The 23,759-nt window shown below is 38.8% G+C and overlaps 2 protein-coding genes across 4 annotated transcripts in view; one reads left to right on the top strand and one right to left on the bottom strand.

Annotated features, from left to right (window-relative positions):
• The window catches only part of LOC306992090 (putative flavin-containing monoamine oxidase A), a 39,786-nt gene extending 37,757 nt beyond the window's left edge, over nucleotides 1-2,029 (bottom strand). The window contains exons 1-3 of the mRNA XM_079600558.1: nucleotides 1,994-2,029; nucleotides 1,728-1,925; nucleotides 1,506-1,593 (exon numbers count right to left, since the gene is read on the bottom strand). Coding sequence (XP_079456684.1) covers nucleotides 1,506-1,593; nucleotides 1,728-1,845 — 206 coding nt within the window. The 5' untranslated portion in view covers nucleotides 1,846-1,925; nucleotides 1,994-2,029. The remainder of the gene's footprint in view (nucleotides 1-1,505; nucleotides 1,594-1,727; nucleotides 1,926-1,993) is intronic.
• A 1,152-nt stretch (nucleotides 2,030-3,181) lies between these two features.
• On the top strand, nucleotides 3,182-22,900 carry vsig8a (V-set and immunoglobulin domain containing 8a). Of its 3 annotated transcripts, none has more exons than XM_079600559.1 (10): nucleotides 3,182-3,313; nucleotides 3,575-3,628; nucleotides 7,727-7,846; nucleotides 7,978-8,069; nucleotides 11,064-11,233; nucleotides 11,368-11,572; nucleotides 12,995-13,147; nucleotides 20,923-21,045; nucleotides 21,134-21,272; nucleotides 21,374-22,900. In XM_079600559.1, the coding sequence occupies exons 2-10, from the start codon at nucleotides 3,609-3,611 to the stop codon at nucleotides 21,537-21,539; spliced, it is 1,188 nt and encodes a 395-aa protein (XP_079456685.1). In that variant the 5' UTR covers nucleotides 3,182-3,313; nucleotides 3,575-3,608; the 3' UTR covers nucleotides 21,540-22,900. The 3 variants fall into 3 exon arrangements, with proteins under 3 accessions (XP_079456685.1, XP_079456686.1, XP_079456687.1); XM_079600560.1 differs by having other exon boundaries at nucleotides 3,226-3,313; nucleotides 3,578-3,628; XM_079600561.1 differs by having other exon boundaries at nucleotides 3,230-3,313; nucleotides 7,744-7,846.
• Nucleotides 22,901-23,759: the final 859 nt, after the last annotated feature.

Raw genomic sequence — 23,759 nt, 5'->3', positions numbered from 1 at the left:
ATTCAGCATTGTATTCTCTCCCGGGTCTGTTGTCAATCCTTCACAGTTACGCTGATGGCGTAAGACGCTGATGACGTGTTATCTGGTGCGCCCGAGCTTCGTTTATAGACTGAGGGAAACGCACGCTGTAAAAGTGTCTCATCCGCGACATGCACATTTACGCACCATTAAAAAAATTATATCCACGCAAACAATGTAGAATAGCTTGAATATAGCGTGCGTCTCCCTCAGACTGTAAACGAAGCTCGGGCGCACCAGATAACACGTCATCAGCGTCTTACGTCAGCAGCGTCACTGTGGAGTCCTGAACGCAGATTGACAACAGACCCGGGAGGGAATACAATGCTGAATAAAGTCTTATTTTGTGTTATTTTTGGACCAAAAAGTATTTTCGATGCTTCAAAAACTTCTAACTAACCCACTGATGTCACATGGACTACTTTGATGATGTTTTTATTACCTTTATGGACATGGACAGTATACTGTATATACATTTTCAATGGAGGGACAGAAAGCTCTCGGACTAAATCTAAAATATCTTAAACTGTGTTCCGAAGATGAACGGCGGTCTTACGGGCTTAGAACGACATGAGGGTGAGTCATTAATGACATTATTTTCATTTTTGGGTGAACTAACCCTTTAAGTATAGAAGCCCGATTCCGTCACATACGGAAAAATCATATATTAAGTCATACAAAGTCATAATTGAAATAAAAGGTCAAAATTATGACATAAAAAGTCAAAATTGTAAATTTTAAATTATGACATGCTAAGTGAGATTAAAAGATTATGACATTTAAGCCATAATTGTGACTTTTATTAAAGTCTAATAAATATGCCTTAAAGGGATAGTTCTGTTTATTGTATGAAAAATTCTGTCATAATTTTTTTTTTTTTACTCACCCTCAAGTTGATGAATTTCTCTTGTCTGCTGAACACAAAAGAAGACATTTTGGAAGAATATGGGTAACCAAAATGTTGATGGGTCCCAATGATAGTATGGAGAAGAAGAAAAACGATGGAAGTCAATGAGGCCCAGTTCTGTTACCGACATTCTTCAAAATATCTTTTGTGTTCAGCAGAAGAAAGAAATTCATACAGGTTTGAAACAACTTGAGGGTGAGTAAAGGATGATAGAACTATCACTTTAAAGCATTCATGAGAAGAAAATCTTAATTAGCCTATTACTTAAAAAGTCAAAATTGTGACATAAAAGTTTAGACTTTTTCATAATTCTGACTTTTAATCTCGTAATTATGATTTAGTATGTCATAATTTCAAATGTATCATTTTGACTTTTTATGTCATAAATTTGACTTTTATTCTCGTATGACTTGTCATAATTTCGAATTTTCGACTTTTTTTTTTCTTGTGGAGGAATGAGCCTCACTCATCCTCACTCTCTCGGCAAATAAGAGTTGTCTTCTACTCTACCCAAAGTGACATTTAAAAACCTTCCTTGAAAAATGGAATCATCATCACCACTTAATCATGGAACACTTACCTGGACACCCACTGTCCCCCCATGTCCCACTGGTCAACGCCATTCGCGGCTGGCAGCTTTTCGCTTACAGTTCTTCCCCCGACACGGTCTGTAAGTTAGCCAATAGAAAACAAGAAATGCTCATATTTTGCATAGCTATGCATGTGGACTGCAGACATATGCAAGACCGTTAATTAATGAGAATATCTAAGATAAAAGTATGTTTTCTTCCGAGCGACACACCTCTGGCCTCCAGAACTAACACGCTGAGTTGCGAGTTTCTCTTTTGCAGCCTTCGAGCCGCGCTGAGTCCTGACAGGCCCGCGCCGACGACAACTACGTCAAACTGATCTTCACTCATTCCTGCAGCGGGTTGATGAAATAGCTCGAGGGAATGTGTTTCACAGGCGAATATAACACCTCGATTATCCTGCAGAGAAACTGCAAAGGCAAGAATGGTTAAAGTTCGCCTTTATGATGAACACACTTGTAGCAGACCGTGAACGCACTTGGCACTTCGCCCTGATGACGGTCGGACCACTGGCAGCAGTGGGAGATATTCAGACCTCCCACTTGTGTTTAACTGAAAACTGATTATTCTCTCTACTTGGATTTCTGTGTATATAACCTCCCAAAAAGTATGTGTAGGCCTACTTCAGTCACATTTAAAATAAATAAATGTTGCATTAGACAACAACATAAAACTATGGCATTTGCAAACAATGTTGAAATGTGTAGCCTTACAGAAAACAAACCAAACTAAAATATTAAAAACAACAATATGAAACCGCAAAAATAAAATAAAAAATATCATGTCTACAGAATATCAAACCATTGTTTTGGCCAACGGACACTGTAAAGAACACTCTCAGATAAAAAGTGCAAAAAAATGCTACACCCATTTTTGTTATTTTTTTCTGACAGTCAATACATTGTATAAATAGCCTATAACATTTAAAATACATGTAGCTTTATCATGTTGAATAACAATTTGAGCATCAGTTGATTTAGACGAGACATGCGAGACATTTCAGAAGTTCAGAAATGTATAAAGTAGGATTTAGCGTTTCATGGAAATGAAAGAAAAAGTTGTGATCAGGTCATGAAGCAAATGTTGTGATCTTATTTTCATGCGCTATTGTGAAACCATGTGCTCATTTGCTAAAATAATTAGTGTATGCATTTTTAACTAGCCTGCTAACCTTTGAACTACGGTAGGCCTACATAGCCCAAACTATTAGAATTGGTTTAACTGAAAAAAATGTGTCTTGTTTATTTGTATTTCTTTAGGAAACATTTAATTTCCCACCTGTTTTTCTGAATTGCATATCTGCCATCTGTTGACTATTGCAGCCTCACATGTGAATCTGGAGCAGCTGTTAAATGTCTTAAATGTAAGTAATCGTTCTCCGTTTCAATTATGTTGATTGTTCTCATTATATTCAAGCATGTGTATGTCTTAAAGATAAGGTTGCAGTGGCCTATTCATTAAGATGTGTGGAGCCTCATTGTTCATTGTGAAAGAACCACATTAGATGGACTTCCACTGCATAGCTTGGTGAAAAGGCATAGAAAGAAAAGAAAAAAGTGTTTATTTTCGATTAAATAAAAAATACCCTGCATGTGTTATAGGCTACTAACTTATTATTGTGTCCTTTGTTTTTCTGAGTGGAGTAACCAGTTGTCACCTGAGACCAGTCTCCGTGGACCACATCACCATGGCACCACCTTCACTTGATACCAGAAGTGACTTGTTGTCTCACAGTGGAGCCATTCAGAAGGTGACGTGCATGAGGACTAAAGCACAGAGATGAACTGGCCCTCCATCTGTAAGTTTCTATAAATAATTCCATCTTATCTATGTTTTCATGGCCTATTTTCTTGCTCAGATGAACATTCATGCAGAGGAACCAGTTATTCCAGTCGATCAGCATTAAAGCAGCCAAAATGTTTCGTCTTGTGTTGTATAATGCATGGTACAGGGTAGATTTTGGTGAACAATGAGGTTACAGGCTCTCAAAATAGTGTTGGAGGAAGAATGGAGTGCGTTACAAAAAGAAAAACAACAAAGATGTGTTTTTCTCTCTCAGCAGGGAAGTAGATAAGAAACTTTTCACACTGAGAATGTCTTCGGGTCACAACAGGTGCGTATTTTTGACTTTTTAGTGTAAATTTTTCCAGGTTTTGTGTCCTATTTTTTTTTTCTACTTATATACGCATTGTACTTATAGACTATACCATTGACTACTGCTTTATAACAAGTGGGAATTACTAATTTTGGGATGAGTAATTTTGAGGCATTTCGCTAGTAAAGTGACACTAAAAATATTTTAATTCTTAAAAAAATGTATAAAACAGTAACACTTTACAATAAGGTTCCATTTGTTGACATTAGTTAACTGCATTAGTTTACTTGAACTATCAATAAAACAAATCCTTTTCTTAATCTTAGTTATCTTAAAAAATTATATGATCAGTAAGTCATGACAACATGTTTTTACATTACAAAGCAATTAAGCAATTTTCAACTTTATTTTATAAGTTATACAAGATTCAACAAAAAATGTATGCCACTTTAATGTAATTTAAGTTGAAATTACTTCAATCATCCTCGTTTGTGTTTGCTATATAAGTTGGTCCCTCACATTCATTCTCTATTCGGTCTACGTTGCTTTTATCGTGTGTTGCCCTCTTCACACACCTCTTTTATCTTCATTAAATTACACGTTGGAACTTAATCTTCATCTTCATCTGCCTTCCTGCAACCACCCGTAACAGAAGACCGAACCATATCTAGATTACGCAGGGAAGTTTGCGACCGTGGCTCTTTTTTTGTCATCCAGTTGACCTCCCACTACCGGTCTGAACTGGAAAGAAGCAATCATACAGTGTCTGGAGAGAATCCTTCCCCGATCCAGAACACAGCCAGACCCAGAGCCCGAATCACCACCATCGGCCGCGCAGATTTCGTGTGTGCCCCCCGCAGACGGAGATCTACCCCCCGCCGCGATGCATCAGCCAGAGCCAGAGGAGAAGAGGACAGAGCTGACCCTCGCCCCAGAAGTGGAGCTCCATCATGAGTCTGACCAGGGGCGTGAGCCCACGACATCAGCGGACGAGGGAGTCGTGACTACAGACGATGAGGACTGGCCGATTTACTTCAATGAGGAATTATCGACTCCCACCCTATCCCACCTGGTATCTGCATCATTGCTGTTTTGGAACAGTATCATTGACTGTATAAACTATGAACTATTATTTTCATCGATCTACATAGACTGTGTCATACTCAGCATCATTCTGTCGAGATTTCTTCTGCCATCACCGCGAAGCTCAGCCAGTCCTCCAGCCCTGCCGCTGCCGGATGTCAACAACCCTGCGCCGTGTCCGTGGAAGCCCTGCTATGACGTCGAGTTGCAGGTCGTGTTACCACCAGCAGCGGCAGTGCGAGAGGATCCTGCGGATCTCTTCTCTCCATCTCGGCCTGTCGGCTCCGTCTTGGCTCCTCCCACCTTCGGCTCCCCCTTGGTCAGTCGTCACACCACTTCTGCAACGGACTTGCAGGCCGTCCACTGCACTCCGTCCCTCCACCCCTACGGCTGCAGCAGGTTCCTCCTTCCCCTCGGCGTCGCCTCTGTCCTCCATCACACCGGCTCCACCTCAGCCCTCGGGTTCTCTGGCTCCACCTCGCCGCCACGGCATCGCCTTAGTCTCCAGAGCCAGCGATGTTGCTCGATGTTGCTCTCTGTCTGCTCCTTTCGATCCATCGGCCACGTCTCCCGTTGGTCGTCCCCGTCACCGTCAGCCACTATACCACCGTGGCTCCTCCCTCAACTTTGCCGTGGGCTGTCGGCACTGGGGAGCTCGAGTAACCCCAGAGTGCAGTCTGGACGATTGCCCACCAACAATTTCATTGGTTTATAATACAGCAATCTTATTGGAGTAGACACTTGAGGCATGAGCATGCGCATTCCTTTGTACGAGTTTATGAATGATCTTCTACGCAGTTTGGCCGTAGGCTACTACGCAATGGCGATTTCAGTAACGATCAATTAAATAATGTTTTTATTAACTTAATACGAGTTACAGTTAATACGACTTAATAAGTTAAATGAAGTTACTGTACAACAAACAATCCCTTCAAGGCAGACCGCCGTGTAATATAGCCTATACGTGCTGCTAAATCTGGGGAACGAATTCTTCATTCGTGGCCACGATACCTAAGTCTATATGAAGTCAAGTCAAAACATTTTGTATAGCGCTCAATTCACATCGTTTTATAGCAGCTTTACAAAAAGTAATATAGGCCTAAGCATTAATATTGAGCAGTTTTAGAGCTGGGCGATAGGCTATAAAGAAATATGTTGCTGATATAAATACGATGTTATAGATTTAGCTAAATTATATTTATTAATTTACCCAGCAGATAAGTCATTGGCACTTTAAGTGAGCAATGATCATGACTGCATTAAATAAGTGAGCAATGATCATGACTGCATTAAATTAGCATTGCAAGGAGAGATAGCTGATAGTAGACAATATTTTCCGCATGTCATTCAGGGTTGCATAATTTTACATCATTAATTTATGCTTCTTCATTTTTCCATTAGGATTGGTGAATAAAATAAACTCGGGGTTGTACTGATAATTCACTGTATTTCCGTAAGACACAGTTCCGAAAGTGACAAATAAGACAATAATAGGCTACCAAATAATACAAGCCATTGTTTTTTTTTTTTTTTTTTTTTTTTTTTTTTTTGCGCACAATGGGAATTTAAAAACCTGCAGTGCTGAGAAGTGAAAAAAAAATTCTACTAAAACAGATATTATTATGTCAATATATTATTATTTATGTGCTCAATTTAAATAGTATAAATAAGTAACTATTTGAAGTAGGCTAGCCTACTGTTAGGCTATAGACCTTTTGCACAGATTTAGAGTGGTGATTTTTTTTAATAGTTAGGCTACAGCCTATGCCAGTGTTAATATTTGAAACAATTTTTTTAACAGGTAGCCTAAACAACAAGGAAATATGAGTTTGCCATTTAACATTTTCTTTGCACTTTGTGCCGAAAAATGCAAGCATTGGTGAACAAATCTCGTTGAAAAAAAAAAAAAAAAAAAACGGTTGTGTTTTAAATTTAAAAAATGTAAATTTAAAATTTAAAATCAGCTGCTTGCGTTCGGGTTTGTCCGATGTCTTTCCTTTATTACAGCGATTTATCATAATTTGCGTAAAATCCAGAGTTTGAGCTGATCCACCGACCCTGATGGAAATATGAAAACGCTACACTGAGGTGCTGTCACAAGCGTTCGTTTTTAAACAATAACTTTGTCTATTCTGTGTCTTAACAATATAACATTAGCCAATAGATCTTAACTAAAATTACCATGGTAAACCGATAATATACGGTTAGACTTAGCATTTCATATTTCTTTAATATGGACAAATCATTCACAAAAATAGTACATAAAGAATGCGCATGCTCAGGCTTGAATTATCTAGGCCAATAAGATCGCTGTATAATAAGCCAATTAAATTGGGGGTGGGCGGAGCGACACGTGTAACCCCGCCCCAAAGTGTCGCCCCGCCCCGTCGTCCAGACTGCACTCTGGGTACTACGGGAGCTCTGGGTCTGTGCCTGTTGACTATTGCCATCATCGCCGCCAGGGGATCGTCGTCCTCACATCAATCCTCTGTCACCGTCTCCTGTCACCACTCCTTCGCCAGCTCCTCGTCCACCTCCGAAGCCCCCTCCATCCCCCACCGCACCGGCGCGAGGTCACGCCTACTGGGAGGGGGCGTTCTGTCACCATTATGTTCAGTTTAGTTTCTTTATGATGGACTTTTAATTTGTTTCATTCCCATCATGTGCTCCTTTGTTCAGTTTTCCCGCTCCTCATTATTAGTTCATTGTGTTCTATTAATCATTCATCCTCATTTGTGTTTGCTATATAAGTTGGTCCCTCACATTCATTCTCATGTCTACGTTGCTTTTAGCGTGTGTTGCCCTGCCGGTCTGTTTACCCGTCGTGTTATCTTTCATTTAATTACGTGTTGGAACTCCATCTCCCTTCCTGCAACCACTCGTGACAGAAACAAATGTCTTGCTTATTTTTTAGTTAATGTTAGTTAATCCATAACCTTATGTTAACTAATGGGATGTTATTGTAAAGTGTTACCAAAATAGCAAGCTAAGACCGAACAAATTACTGGTGTAAAATATCGATCCTTTTTGCAGTCTTTTTTCATTTCTAGGCTTAAGCGTGTTTCTTAAAAACTTCACTCAGCTGAATGGCAGAAAGTGGCACAAACAAGGGTGTCCAAACATGAATGTACAAAACTGCTGCTGCAACACAAGGTACTGTATGTTAGAACTGGAAGTTCAAAATATGGTACCCAGCAAGACATGCTCATTATCTTCCTCAAATCTCTTTCAGTCATGCTCCTCTCCTCTAGCTTTCACTCTCTTTTTACTTTCATCTCTGACAGATGTCTAAAATGGCCTTGTGGTAGACGAAGAAGTTTGTCCCCGTTGTCCTCATTTGTGATATTGACTGCGCTCGCCTTGTTTCTCAAAGCAAGTAAGTTTCTTTGCCAAAAAAAACTTATTGTACTTTCAAACTTGATTTCCAGCACAATTTGTAGCCACTAGACCAGATAATATGGTATTCTGCTCACAACCCTGCTAAAGTTCTTCAATTAGGCCTGAAAGTTTTCCTTCATCCAAGTCATGGATGTATGATGGGATTTATTCACAAGCATCTGGACAAAATCCAGATAGTAGTCATTTGGAGAGTTTCATTATATGAGCCCATATGAATCATTTATGAGGGAGCACAAGGATGGAACTTCAGTATGAAACCAGGATTTCTGGAATTACAGGCTAATTGAAAATAATCATCCTTAGACTTTAAATGACAAAGAAAAAAAGCTGAATGACCTAGAAAGAAGAGAATAATTAAAAAGACTAGTTATTCTCATGACTTATTTCATTTTCAATTAAGTTTGAAGCTTTAATATATCATAATTAAAAGAAAAGTGTCTTTGTAGTTTGTTGACCAAATTCTGGTCCATGGACTCCCTCTGAAATTAGAATAGTAGTTTTTAATTAATGTGTCAAATAAAGTCATGTTCTACAACCAAAATTACACAGTCATACCTAAAATATGAACAATGGAACCATTGTGTGCTAAGTTGATGACAAGATGCTAAATAAGGACTACAACTACCACAAAGATGTAAGGTCACCTCGTAGTCATTATAAACTGTAGATACAGTATAGTTGTATAATATATGTGACGTGAGGTGTGACTGTGACATGTAATATGCCCATTTCTGTCACATAAGAAAAACAAAATAATGGTCAGTTATAATTAAAACATAAAAAGCTGAAATTATGAGATTCTAAGTGTAGAATTATAATATAAAAGTCAAATAAAATGTTACAATTCGTCCCCTTGGAATTATAAGGTTCTATCTGCGTTCTGAGCAGTTTTTAGATATTGAGCTTCAAAGTTTTTGCATTACATATAGGAAAATTTATATAGGGAAGTTTCTTTCAAACATGAAAATAACAGGGACCCTAAATGTATTCTAAATAAATATACAATATCAAAATCCTCTCAAATTTGTAAATGGGGATTTTTAGAATGGGTCAAATGCAGATAGAACCTTCTAATTCTAAAAAAAACACTTTTCGCTTAGAATTATAAGGTTCTATCTGCCTAAATAAAGCATTATTTGAACATTAAATATAAAATTAATGTTGTAACAATGTCTCACCATGTGTTAGAAAGTCAAATTGTATCCTTCCGATGACATTTATTTCATATCACTTCCATGTATTTAGGACATTTCAAATTAAGCAAGGTATGTCTAAATATTTTGTCCAGTGCAGATGTTAATTGTTGGTACCAATTTGGTGGGTAATTAAACACATTATTGCAGAAATTGTTACTTTAATCTTTCTTGTGTTTAGACAGAAAGCAGCTACTGTAATACATCTGAGCAGGACTTTATTCCAGCTAAAGTGGGCCAGGTAAAATGGCTTCCTCTCTAGACATCAGTATGGCTGAAATAACATGCTAACGTTTATTGTTGTAATTAAGACCCCGTCAATTAAATTGTTGACTATTTGACCTTTAAGGCTTAATATTGTAAAAATTAAGACATTTTAGAAGACTTTAAAAACTGCAAGAAAACAGACATGCTTCAGCAAATGAATTCATAAAGTTTAATAATCATTGAAAAATGATTCACTGACAATATAATCACAAAAAAATGTCAGACTCATTTTTAAAACACAGAACTATAATACTCTCTGTGACTAATTTTTTTAAAACACAGACTTATACTCTCTATGACTCATTTTTTAAAACACAGACTTACAATACTCTCTATCTGCTAGTGGCGTGAATTTAAACATGGAGAGCTTCTGTGCATTCGAAGTGCTGATTGGCTCACGCAGATAGAACCTTATAGAGCCAAGTTAGAGTTCGACTTTGTAGATAGAACCTTTTTGTTTTTTTAATAAAAAGTCCCAAAATGTACACAACTTTAAAAAAAAACATCACATAATGTAAATAAGTTGTCACAGAATAAGAATATGTGAATAACTCAATTTTGACAAAAATGTCAGATAGAACCTTATAATTCCAAGGGGAAGAATTATAATTAGATTTTTTTATGTAATAATAATGCCTTTTTATGCCATAATTCCAATGTTTTTTGCCATACAAATTATAACTTTTTATATAATTGTTTTGAATTTTATCTCATAATTATTATTATTTTTTGTCATAATTATGATTATATCTTAAAAATCTGACTTGTCATGATTAGGATTTTTATGTCATAATTATGACTTTTTATCTCACATTTTTAACTTGTCATGATAATGACTTAATATAACAACAACATAATTATGGCTTAGTATCTCATCATTTCAACTTTTTACGTCATAATTTTGACTTTTTGTCTCATAATTTCATCTTCTATGTCATAATAATGACTTTTTATCTCATAATTATGATTTACCAAAGGTACATTTGGCGGATTTGGGTTATCATAATAATAATAATGAACAATACCTGAACATTTCTTAAAGTAGTTAAACAGCCTTTTTCTAAAATCCCATTCAAAATGAAGAGAAGCTGATGTTGATAAGCCTTCTAGGTTGGCATAGTCATTGACGTGATCTGTAGGTGAGTAGGTGAGCGAAAATCCTGAAGTGAAATGTAGAATTGTCTGTCAGAGAGATAAACCAAGAAAGAGCAGCACCGGAAATACCCACATCCGAAAGGCGAGAAATGAGTAGTTGATGGGAGACCGTATCGAATATAGACTCCTGTTAAAAGTTATCACAACTTTTTATCTTTTGTCAAATCACCCTAAATAATGAATGAGGTTCAGATAACATCATATTTAGAGTTTCTATTAATTAAACCAATTTCCTTCATTGCGTTAACTCAATTTTTTTATTTCAATGAACACATTTTTTTAAGGCAACCAGGTAACTTACTTTTTTAAGTTAAACCAACAATAATGTTTTACAGTGTAGATTCAATCTTTTGCAGATGTGTCAGTGGCGATGAAAGTGACCTCTAGTGGACCACAGACTATGCAGATGGCTCAAGGGGAACCTGTGACACTAGACTGCACCTACACGTCCAGTCCAGCAGACATCGGCGAGCTTGACATTGAGTGGTCAGTTGTCAGTCCAGACACCACTAAAAAAGACCAGATGGTGCGTAAGGCTCTGCTTATATCAGTGAAATATAATCTCCTTAGGCACTGCTTTGACCAGACTCTTGCTGATTTGCGTATGTGTTGAAAAACAACTATCAACTTGAACTGTTATTTAAATCTGTTGTCTATTAGATCATATCATATACAGGTGGAAGGAGATATACCCATGGTGACCCTGCTTTAATGAAAGGTGTGGACTTCACAGCTGTTGATCCTGCCCAGGGAGATGCATCTCTATCTATCACATCGCTGATGGTCAGTCATGCTGGAACGTATCAGTGCAAAGTTAAAAAGGCACCTGGGGTGGACAGTCGGAAAATATCTCTGATTGTGATGGGTAATGTCATGCATTTCCAGTCTTTGAATACTACACAGAGCTTTTCTATGAGGAGTCTTTAAAGAAGTTGCTGCCTTAATCTTTTCTTCCCTGTTGTGACATACATTCAAGTGAAACAGCTTCTCGAGCAAGAAAGAAAGTAGGCTGGGGCTTGATTTTGTCCATGTGGAATTGATTGGATGGTTGTAGTTTGCTATTGGACGATCTCATATGATTGACAGGTTGTCTCGCCCTTGCGTCAGTAAACACGTCATCAAAGAAGAGAAGAGATGTCGCTGCAAGAGTGAGAGGAAGTTATTTTGATAAAAGATTATGAGAGAAAAAAATCAATTTATGGGATTGGGGTAATGAATAAAGTAATTTAATGCAACTTTGTCCATTATCCCATAATCCCTACATTAAATTCACATTAAATTGTGAGTATCAAATATAATACATCAGGCATCTAAATACAATTTATTTGTACATCTTTCAATCATCAATTGCATTGCATTATATGCCTTTGCCCCCCACAATAAAAAATACAGATTTGATCATAAAACTAAGCATTTAAATATAATCACATTATTGGGAGATATAGAGTGACAACTGATATGTATATGCATTTTATCTATAGTCTGCTGTTATAAAGATATCATTGATTTACATTACACGCTATAATTCATGTTACTTTTTGGCCATAGAAATATTAGCATTATGCACCAAATTGCATATTTATGCTCATTCTGGGCCTGTAAATAAAACGGATGTTTTTCCCTCGTGTATGAACTCCATATTTTCATTATATAGCCTAATGTATGAGCCATAAAATCCTGATGTAGGCCTATCAAATATAATACTCAAAAAGATTTTTAAAATATTTTGTCTAAAGGCTCAATAAAGTTGTTAATTACAAAGAATTATATATTTTTTTCATATGACATGATTAAGAATGCCAAACGGGGTGCATTTCCCGAAGCCAAGTATGGTCCAAGTTCCATCTTTACCAACACAATTCAACACATATCCGACCTTTTATATACTGTCTATGAGTCCGACACAGCAACAAAGGGCTCAACCAAAGGTGTGAGTTTGGGGGCGGAGCTATCGGGTGGTTTGACCAATTAGAAGTGAGGAGACGTGTTCAGGCAACCTGTTTTTTATGTTTAATGTAAAAGCAGAAATTGTATTTATTAAATTTTTATTTAAAAAAAAAATTCACCTCCAACAAAAGTTCCCAAGTTCTTCTGGTTTAATACTTTTTGTTCAATATTGGATTTGTCCTTGATTTTGAAAGGATTACTTTGAAGAGGAGAGTCTTTGAGGAAAATATCCATGCACCATGTGCTTTCGGCTCCCTACAGAACTGCACAATGCAATTATTCAAACGGTCTTGAATTTGTATGGGAGAATAACAGTGTTTTGACTCTCTCTGTGTGCTAGTGAGGCCGTCCGTGCCGAAGTGTTGGGTTGATGCTGGTGAAGCTGTGGGGGAGACGGCATCTCTCCGCTGTAGATCGGATCAAGGCTCTGCTCCTCTGCTGTATTCATGGAGGAGAGAGAGCGGAGGCTCCATTCCTCCAGACGCCATTCAGAGTTAGTGCAACCTCTGGTGGTAATGTATTGCAATGCAATGCTGCTTTTCCATCAGTGATTCGAAACAGTTTTGACTCCCTAAAATAGTATGCAAACCATCACTTTGATAGCTAAATTACGTCTTTTATTTTGATATATAAATTATGGCTTTTGCGAAAGAATGTGGAGCCAATAGGCTACAATTTACTGTATGATGGCTTATTTAACAATTTATTTGATTTATGCCCAAAACACCCTTAAAAAGAAAGGTTATTTGCTGGCATTGATGGTTCCATAAAGAACCTTGAACTTCCATGGAACTTTTCCATTCCACAAAAAGGTTCTTTATAGTGGAAAAAGTTTTTTTTGTTTTTTTTTAAGATTAATTGGTTCTTTAAAAATAAAATATTTTAAGAACTGATCACTAAAAGGTTATTTGGGAAGTCAAGAATGGTTCTTCTATTGCACTGCTGTGGAAAAATAAAAATTTTAAACCTTTAAATCGATCGTAATTTAAAAAGAGTGCAGACAGGTTTTTTGGGGGGGTTTTTATGCAGAAGTGATGAGACTTACTGGTATATAATATATTAATTTCAAGCACTGTTAAAGTGTTTTAAGTAAATTAATTGTTAAAAAAAGTAAATCAGATCTGAGAAAAACCTAACCGTTATTTTATTTATAAATAAAATCTGTATAGAGCATTAAAGACATTTATTTAGAAAGAAAGTTTAATTGTCATTATGTATGTATTATATATACCGGTACAGAGATTGCATTGTCTATACTGAGTAAAACAACAAACATTATTTATGTTTTTTTATTTAATTTTCAAATTGATACGTCCCAAAATGGATAGAAAGGGACGTTTTGTCAAGTCATTTCTGTGGAGGATTTGTACCTATTTATATTAACATTGTTACACCTGGCCTGTGCCGGGCCGTGCAACAGAGAGGGGAGACCACGCGGATTAGTTTGATTTAAAGAAAATATGTTTATTAAAGATAAAGAATGAACAACGTAAAGTAAATAAAGTCAGTATATGTGTTAGTCAGGAGAAATAAAAACGTATGCAATCAGGGTATATGAAGAGTAATGCCAAAAGGAAACAAAATCAGCAAAACGGTGCGGGAGAGAAGGAGAAATACGGCGACCCCTCAATCCGGTCTGGAGAACTTTTTAAAGCCCAAGATGCTGGAGGCAAATCACACGCGATATGCCACACCTGTGCTCCGCTCACCTGTAGGGGAGACATAATTACAGAGGAGGAGCCGACAGATCCGTAACACCCCCTCCCTTAAGACAGAGGCCCCTAAAAGGCCTCTGCAAAAAAAAACCACACACAACAACAAAATGACAAACATTTCTTAATTTTTAAAATAATTTCTATAAACTAAAAGTGAGCACTTAACTTTGGTTCAGGGATGTTGACAGCCCATATACATGGACAAGCCAGACGAACCCTTTTGTCCACAGGACGAACCCTTTTGTCCACAGGCCCAACCCCTCTACCCTCCAGCAGCTCCAACCGCCCTCCCCCATACCAAGAACTCCAGCAAATCCCGGTACCTGGAAAGCTACATTTAAGGAGATTAGGCAGAAGAAGAGAGTGGAGAAGAAAAAGGCAGAAAGAAAGATATAGGACCAAACAAAACATTCACTCAAGCCCACCCGGAGCACGGGACAAAGCGTCAGCCATGACATTGTCCACGCCCCGAATGTGCCGTATCTGCAAATTGTATGGCTGCAAAAATAAAGCCCAGCGCATCAGGCGCTGACTAGGACTCTTTAAAGAGTGGAGGAATGTCAATGGATTATGATCCGAATAAACAGTGATAGGAACAGCGCCCCCAGCTAAGTACACATCAAACTGCTGTAGACCCCAAACTAACGCCAATGTTTCCTTCTCAATAGTTGAATAATTCAACTGATGACAATTAAACTTTCTTGAGAAGTAACATGTCGGCCTATACACCCCCTGCTCATCACTCTGCAGGAGCACTGCACCAGCACCCACCTGGCTTGCGTCAACCTGCATCTGGAAAGGCTGATCTAAACGGGGTGCCATCAACACTGGGGCAGAAGTCAACAACAACTTGACATTATCAAAAGCAGTCTGAGAGGTCACAGTCCATTCAAACTTCACTTTAGCTTTTAACAGGTTAGTCAAAGGGGCTACTACCGTAGAAAAGTTGGAACAAAAGCTACGGTAATACCCTACCATCCCCAAAAAGCGCCGCAACTCGGTTTTGGTGGTAGGAACAGAAAACTTATCAATAGCCACCACCTTAGCATGAACCGGCTTCACTTGCCCCTGCCCTACGATCTTCCCCAAGTATACAACTGTAGCCTGGGCAAACTCACACTTGGCTAGGTTTACAGTGAGGCGAGCATCAACAAGCCTAGTAAAAAGAGCTCGAATACGATCCAGATGTTCTGACCACTCCTCGCTATACACAACCACATCATCGAGATACACAGCGCACCCCTGCAAACCGGAAACAACACGGTTCATAAGTCGTTGAAATGTGGCTGGAGCGTTTCGTAACCCGAAACTCATAACAGAGTAAGAATATAGCCCAGATGGTGTTATAAAGGCTGAAACTTCCTGAGCTCGAAGTGACAAAGGGACTTGGTAATATCCTTTCAACAAGTCAAATTTACTCACAAACCTTGCGGATCCTACCCGGTCAACACAATCTTCAACCCTTGGGAGTGGAAAAGAATCTGATTTCGTGATGTTATTCAATTTACGATAATCAGTACAGAACCTATGTGTCCCATCAGGTTTACTGACCAATATACAGGGTGAAGCCCAACTCGAATAGGAAGGCTTAGCCAACCCATTTTCCAACAGGTACTTCACCTCTGCCTCTAGATGTTGCTGTTTGTCTTGTGACACCCGATAGAACCGCTGTCTTATTGGTTCTGCATCACCAACATCAATATCATGCTCAATTAAATGAGTACGTGATGGTGTATCTGAAAATAAAGAAGGAAAATCAGACAACAAAGATGACAGTTCTGATGCACGCTCCTCTGGCAAATGTCCAAACAATGTATTCAACTCCGCCAGTTTTTCAGAGTTCCTCAAACGAGGTTTCAGCACACAGTCATCAGGATCTACCACATCCTCACCAGTACTTGCTGCCACCATGTAGGGAGTCTCAAAGGCCCTAGGAGCCTCAACAGCTGCGGCTAAAGAAACACTCACAGCCAGGTCACCAGACTCTGCAGCCCCAGAGACTGAAAACCTGCTATAATAGGACTTCAACAGATTTATGTGACAGAGCTGAGTGGAACGCCTACGATTTGGTGTAGAAAGTAAATAATTCAGGTCTGACACCTGTCGAACAACCCTATAAGGACCTGTGTATTTGGCAAGGAAAGGAGAATTTGCTATCGGCAATAAAGCCAACACCTGATCACCAGGACTAAACACCCTTTTCTCAGCTCGACGGTCATACCAACTCTTCATTTTCTGTTGGGCTTTAGTTAGGTTGTCAGTCGCCATCTCACAGGCTAAAAACAGCCTACGACGAAAACCATTTACATAGTCCAACAAGTTAAGAGGAGACTCAGGACACTTCAGCTCCGCCTGCAAAACGGCTAGAGGCCCACGAACTCTATGGCCAAAGACCAAATCATTAGGCGAGAACCCTGTACTCTCCTGAGTTACCTCTCGTGCCGCCAACATTAGCCACGGGAGCCCTTCCTCCCAGTCTCGGTTAAGCTCAACACAATAACCCCTGAGAAGCGACTTCAATGTCTGATGAAAACGCTCCAGAGCACCTTGGCTCTGGGCGTGATAAGCACTACTACGCTGATGTTTTACACGCAACTGCTCGAGCACCTCTCTGAACATGCGTGACGTAAAGTTAGAGCCTCTATCACTCTGTATAGTGTGAGGGATACCGAAGATGGAAATAAACTGTGAAAGAGCCTTCACCACAGATCTAGTTGTGATTGTACGCAAAGCATAAGCAGCAGGATATCGGGTAGCCTGACACATCACCGTCAGCATGTAAACACACCCTGACTTAGATGAAGGCAATGGTCCTACACAATCAATTAACAAATGTTCAAATGGTTTTCCTATAGCTGGAATAGGGTAAAGGGGAGCTGGCTTTAACACCTGATTAGGCTTCCCCGTTAACTGGCATACATGACACGTCTTAATGAAGGATGCCACATCCTTCTTTAGGCGGGGCCAATAGAAGTACTTCATAAGACGGTCATAGGTCTTTCTTACCCCCAAGTGTCCAGCTACATCCCCATGAGCTGTTTGTAGGACCAAGTCTCTAAACTTAACTGGCACTATCACTTGAAACACTGGATCCTCGACTCCTTCGTCAGTGTGAGAAGACCACTTCCGAATCAACAACCCCTCCTGAACCAAATAACCACTTGCTGCATTGCGCAACTCCTCAGGTGGTAACACCCCACCGAACAGATCTTTTAATGTCACATCCTCCTTTTGAGCAGCAACAAAATCACTATAGGAGAGAGAAGATGGTAGATTAGGCAAAACAACAGACTTTAACTCCCCGGTCTGAGAAACATCATCATTAGAGGCACGGCTCATAGCCCGTGTCACTGCACAAGCTGTAAAGACAGACAAATTCTGACGACTAACATCACTATCAGCTGGAATAGAGGGAAAATTCTTAACAATTACAGGGGGTGGTACATCACGCCAGACACGCTCTCCAGCCAGGTTATTTCCCAAAAGAAGATGGACGCCCTCTACAGGTAAGGAAGGACGGACTGCTATGGTTACCTCCCCCTGCACCAATTCAGACTGCAGATTAATCCTGTGCAATGGAACAGAGACAACCTGTAACCCAATCCCCCGGACTAAAACATTGTTCCCAGTACTCGAGTCCCCCGAAAAAGGCAAAACGGACTCCAAGATAAAAGACTCTGATGCCCCTGTGTCCCTAAGTATCTTAACTGGCACCCGGTTGGAACTACCCACCAGTGAAACTAAACCATCTGTAACGAAAGGAAAGTAACCACTTCCACCCGTTACCACTGAATCAGCTCCACAGTTTCTCCCACCAGCCCCAGCAGCGCTCAGGCCTGATAGCTGAGATGACGTCACAACGCCTTCAGGTTTAACCTCAGTCTCACCCACCAAAACTTTAGCAGGTATAACTGACTCAGATACGGCAAGAGAAACACCTCTAACAACCTCAGTACCCTTTCTCTGACTTTTCCCCTTTAACACCGGACAGTCTTTCTTCCAATGCCCCCTTTCCAAGCAATATCGACACACATCAGCATCATTCTTAGCCTGACTAGCAGGTGTAGATGCAGAAAACCTAGAATCTCTGCGGAAACTTACAGCACCTCTGTGTGACTGATTAGAGTGTAAATCTATTCTACTCTGAGTAGGTGACTCGATTGAACCTAACGAAGACCCCAAAACTCTGAGAACGTCCAAAACGTTGTTCCTGATAGACCTTACCTGTATGGTTTTCTTTTAAACTATACTTGTGTGTCAAAGCAAAATCGTCAGCCATTACTGCGGCTTCCGCTGCAGTTTTCATCTTATGCTCAAATACATAGGTAGCAACACGCTCAGGAAGAATATTTCTGAACTGTTCTAAAACAATCAGGTTAGACAATTCTTCAAAAGTAGTGACTCCCACTGCAGAGCACCAACGATTAAAGTGACTGTTCAATTCCCTCGCTACCTCTGTATATGTCTGTTTATCCCCCTTTCTCCAACTGCGGAATCGCAAACGATAAGCTTCAGGAACTAATTCATAAATTTTAAGCACTGCTTCTTTTACTTTAACATATTTTTTCCTATCTGGTACAGACAACGCAATAAACGCTTCTTGTGCTCTACCTACAAGAACACTTTGGAGTAACAACGTTCTCTCGGAGTCAGACCAGCCACGGTCATCAGCCACACTCTCAAATAAAGAAAAGAAAACCTCTGGATCTCTCTCATTAAATTTCGGCAGCAACCTAACCATGTTACATATATCAGGGGGACGCACAAACCCCCTAGGAGCAGTATCCTCACCCCCATCTGCTGAAAGCCTACCTTCAGCAACCAGTCTCAGCCGTTCTAAAGCCACATCACGTTCACTTCTTATTCTTTCCATTTCCAATTGACGCTCAGCTTCTCTTTCATTCCGGTCTGCCTCACGTTGAGCATCTCTTTCCTTACGGTCTGCCTCACGTTGAGCTTCTCTCTCTTTCTGTTGCATTTCTATTAACACTTTTTGTTGCTCAAATGTAAGTGACATTTTAGAAAACTCTGTCGAAAGAGGTGTCGACGTTGCTTCTCCTAATTCTAACTCTTCCATAATTAGAGATGCAGGTGATGACAGAATATTCCTAACCACCCATTCCGCCTGTACTGACACTTTAATCTGGGCTAATTTCGCTGTTCTGGGTAAACCCAAATCAAAGTTATAATGTTCACAAACTTGACGCAACTGATCCTTTGTCAAAGTATTCAAAACCTCCACAGATGGAGCTACGAAAAAATCTTCCAAACTAGCCATACAAATGGAACAAATTCTACAGCATACAATTTTTTCCTTTTACAGAAAATAAAGAAAAATGAGCTCACCTTTTCAAATGCAAGTGTGGCCACAACAGCGCGTATAGGACGAGAGAGAAAAAACGGAGCTGCCCTGTAAAACTAGAAAAACAGCGATCCTCTTCATGCATATCCCAAGGACAGAGATTTTTATTACACGATATCAGCGGAGCCTTAACTCCCCCGACAAAATGCCGTTAAAGCAGGCTTCCACGACTGTGCCCTCTGCCCAGGATAGCACAAAAATAACAAACTAAAATAACAAAACAAAATAACAAACATTAATGCTTTACGGGCACTCCTAAAGCTCCGATAATTATTTTATCGAGTACTTTTACCAACAAACTCAATCCTAAACGCGCAGTGCTGACCCACACCTAACAATAACTCACCGCCGATTCTTCAACCTGGCTCACTTTAACACCCAGGCACAAATTAACAAAATGTTCTCCTCCTCTCACGCACCAACAACGAAAGAAAAATAAATAAATGTAACTGATTTCAAACGCAATTTATCTACAAACTAATCCGCATCTTCCCAATGATTCAAAACTAACCGTTCAACTCAATGAACTATCAAAGCACTTTCCAAATCAAACGCACTTAAACGAAACGGTCTAAATACTTACAGCTTCTAATACTTAGGCTTAACCTAGTTATAAGCAAAAAAATATATAAATATTTACCGATGTCGTTTCGAATCCTTATTTTTCTTTAACGAGCCCCCACAATGTGTTTGTCGTTTCCGATCCCGATCGTTCAAATCCCTTGACGAGCCACCAATCTGTTACACCTGGCCTGTGCCGGGCCGTGCAACAGAGAGGGGAGACCACGCGGATTAGTTTGATTTAAAGAAAATATGTTTATTAAAGATAAAGAATGAACAACGTAAAGTAAATAAAGTCAGTATATGTGTTAGTCAGGAGAAATAAAAACGTATGCAATCAGGGTATATGAAGAGTAATGCCAAAAGGAAACAAAATCAGCAAAACGGTGCGGGAGAGAAGGAGAAATACGGCGACCCCTCAATCCGGTCTGGAGAACTTTTTAAAGCCCAAGATGCTGGAGGCAAATCACACGCGATATGCCACACCTGTGCTCCGCTCACCTGTAGGGGAGACATAATTACAGAGGAGGAGCCGACAGATCCGTAACAACATACAGGAGGAAATAAACCCCATAGATGTATTTTAAATAATGATATTTAATGCATGTTTTTTTTCTCTCTCTACATTAGACTCCCTCACAGGAGAACTTCTAATCAGTAACCACTCCGTAAGCCACTCCGGTGTCTATTCCTGCGAAGTTTCCAATTCTGTTGGGAAAGAGAGCTGTCGGCTTAACCTTCAAGCTGTGAAGCGTATGTGAAGCGCATAGACACACTCCAGTGATTTGATGCTAACTGATTATTCACAATGGTCAGTCTTAATAATCGTAATCTTTCACAGCTCCTAACAGGGCGGGGGTCATCACAGGCACCGTTGTTGGGTGTTTGCTCCTCATCATGATCGTCCTGCTCATTATATGGCTTGTCGTCTTCAGATGTAAAGGGATTCGACAGGAGAAAGATTTCTCCAATGAGATTAGGTGATAAGACCCCTCCATGAATCCCTCCATTTCCTTCAATCATGTGAAGTTTGATGATGATAACAAGACATTCTGGCTCTGTTTTCTTTCTGTCTTTAAAGAGAGGACGCTCCTGCGCCTGAGAGCCGTCCTACCAGCCGAATCTCCAGCTTCCGTTCAGGTGTGGCCTACAGCCAGGTGGGCCAAACCCAAACCGAGCATCCACCCTCTACTAACACCAGCTACAGCACTGCAAAGTACGACAGCAGATTTGGCTATGCTGTATGAGGAGTCATGCTTATATTATACTGTAGATTGCCATTGGTTTACAGTTAAAGGTACAATATGTAACTTTTTGCTCTGTTGTGGTTAAATAACAAAAATGGAGGCATTTTACGGAAGAACATTGTTTTGGTTGTACTTCGGGTGAATATGACCTTTCACAATAGAAAATGCTTTACAATGAACTCTGTTAGAGAGCTACATATGGGAGTTTTTCTGTCCAATAAAATACCGTACTTGCCTGTTGAGTAATAAAAACGCCATCTCTGTGTCACTTTTACAACATTTCAAATTGCTCAGTTCTTGCAATCTCTGAAAAGCCAATGTTGACTCTCCTCTCATCTGCATTTTTTTAAAATGGGTGATTCCCGGAGGTTCGAGATTTAGCGACTCCATGTCAAGCTTTCTCGCTAATTACGACAACGAACCTATGCCACTCCCACACCATACACGCATCGAAGGGTGCTTCTCAAACGGAAAGCTGCATCCTAGTGAGGCCTTGCTCTTTCTAGTCCAGTCCGTTTGAGGCTTGTCGGTTAGAGTCAGGGTTGCCAGGTGTGCACAACAAAACCCACCTAATTGCTAATAAAAACTAGCCCAATTCCGGGGGTAAAAATCATGTTTCGTCAAACTACCAGCGGCAACAGTTTATAAGTAGCCTAATTCTGTAGAAAAACACTCGCTAGAATGAGACGGTTTAGTACGTGCGCATGGCTGATGACGTGGCAGCCAAGATATGCAGCCTTTCTAGGACACAGCCTTCAGATTGAGAAGCACCCAGAGTAGCAGGAGTAACTTTTCTCTATTTACGGATATGACGAGACAAGAAAGAGTGTCGTATGTACGCAATTTCCAGCGAAAACCATCCTGCCAAGTCTAAAAGATAAAGACTTATAATAGACTTACCCTAGTGAAAAAGGGTAAGACGAAAGGATTGATTATGTATATTGACTCAGGTGACCTTTTATTTCATTCTATACAGAACCTTAAAGGATTATTCATATTACCTTTTATCATGGGATATTTTATGGATTTAGATTTAATTAAATACATTTTGTTCATAATTATAACTTTTTTATTTTAATAAAATGTTATGAATTAAAAACACACTTTTTCACAAGAAAGAAATTAAATAACCTGTTAAACATGAAAGTGTTATGCAATCATTTATGATATTTCTCAACCTTTTTGGCATAAACTGTTCTTTAAAATTGAGTCAAGAATCCTAGGGATTTTTGTGAGCGTCCATTATTGCTTTTTTCTCATTTGTTAAGATATTTTATTTTATTTTATTTTTTATAAATTGTTATATGAGATTTGGATGTTGATGTTAATGACAAAAATTACATAAAAAATGTTTTCAATGTAAAAGAAACCCCACTTTTTTTTATGTGTAGACTAAATTTTCTTTATTTTTAAGTGTTTTGTAATTTGATAGAAAATGCTTGTTTTGCTGTTGTCTTCTTTTTTTTCACAAGAGGGATGACATTTCTTTGTTTTTGCTCATACAATAATAATGGTAGCATTTTATTTTACAGTCCTACTTACTATAGTAATTACAATAACTGTATACAGTAACTTGGTACTAAACATGAACCTTAAACCATGTTATATTATTAATATAATAACCTTATATTACCCAGTACTTTCTTAGGTAAGTATACTGTAAGTACACGGAAGTGCACATACTGTAAAATAAAGTGCAATCAAAATAATAGTCCTTCAGCCGTTTCTGTTACTGTTAAAATTGGCTGATGTTACACTGAAAGGTTAATGTTATAAAAGTTTTAAACTGAACTCTGAGAATTTTAAACAATTACTTGTATATTAAATTTGCTTATACAATGTATTGTATAAAATACAACAAAAATAAAATTTGCATTGTATAAAATTAAGATAATTTTTTTTGACAAATAACAGATATTACATTTTTAAACATTAAGAAAATACATTTTGAAAGAAAGTCTGTTTTTGAAAATATGGGCTTTCAAATTAAATTGATTTTAAATCTGGAAGTGTTTCAACAAAGATACAATATGACTTATAAATATTTAGCATTCTACTTTATTTCTAGGTCACAAATACAAATAAACGTTTTTCAATGAGCACGAGAGCTTAGTTGTTCTTGCACTGAAGCACAATATGTGCTTTAAGTTCATTTTCAAATCATGTTGGACATGAACATAAAAATAAAAAAAGGTTTGTGCAGCTAATGGGGAATATAAA

The sequence above is a fragment of the Phoxinus phoxinus genome (genome assembly GCF_949152265.1).
Source record: "Phoxinus phoxinus genome assembly, chromosome: 23".
NCBI classification, from domain to species: domain Eukaryota; kingdom Metazoa; phylum Chordata; class Actinopteri; order Cypriniformes; family Leuciscidae; genus Phoxinus; species Phoxinus phoxinus.
Note: the sequence above shows the minus strand (reverse complement) of the source record. Positions and strands in the feature narration are given on the sequence as shown.

Bases quoted from the DNA above. Each gene is read 5' to 3' on its own strand.
- vsig8a (XM_079600559.1), top strand. From the start codon at position 3,609: ATGTCTTCGGGTCACAACAG. The intron at 3,629-7,726 runs GTGCGTATTTTT...TCCTTTTTGCAG, and splicing joins ATGTCTTCGGGTCACAACAG to TCTTTTTTCATTTCTAGGCT. The intron at 21,046-21,133 runs GTATGTGAAGCG...AATCTTTCACAG, and splicing joins TAACCTTCAAGCTGTGAAGC to CTCCTAACAGGGCGGGGGTC.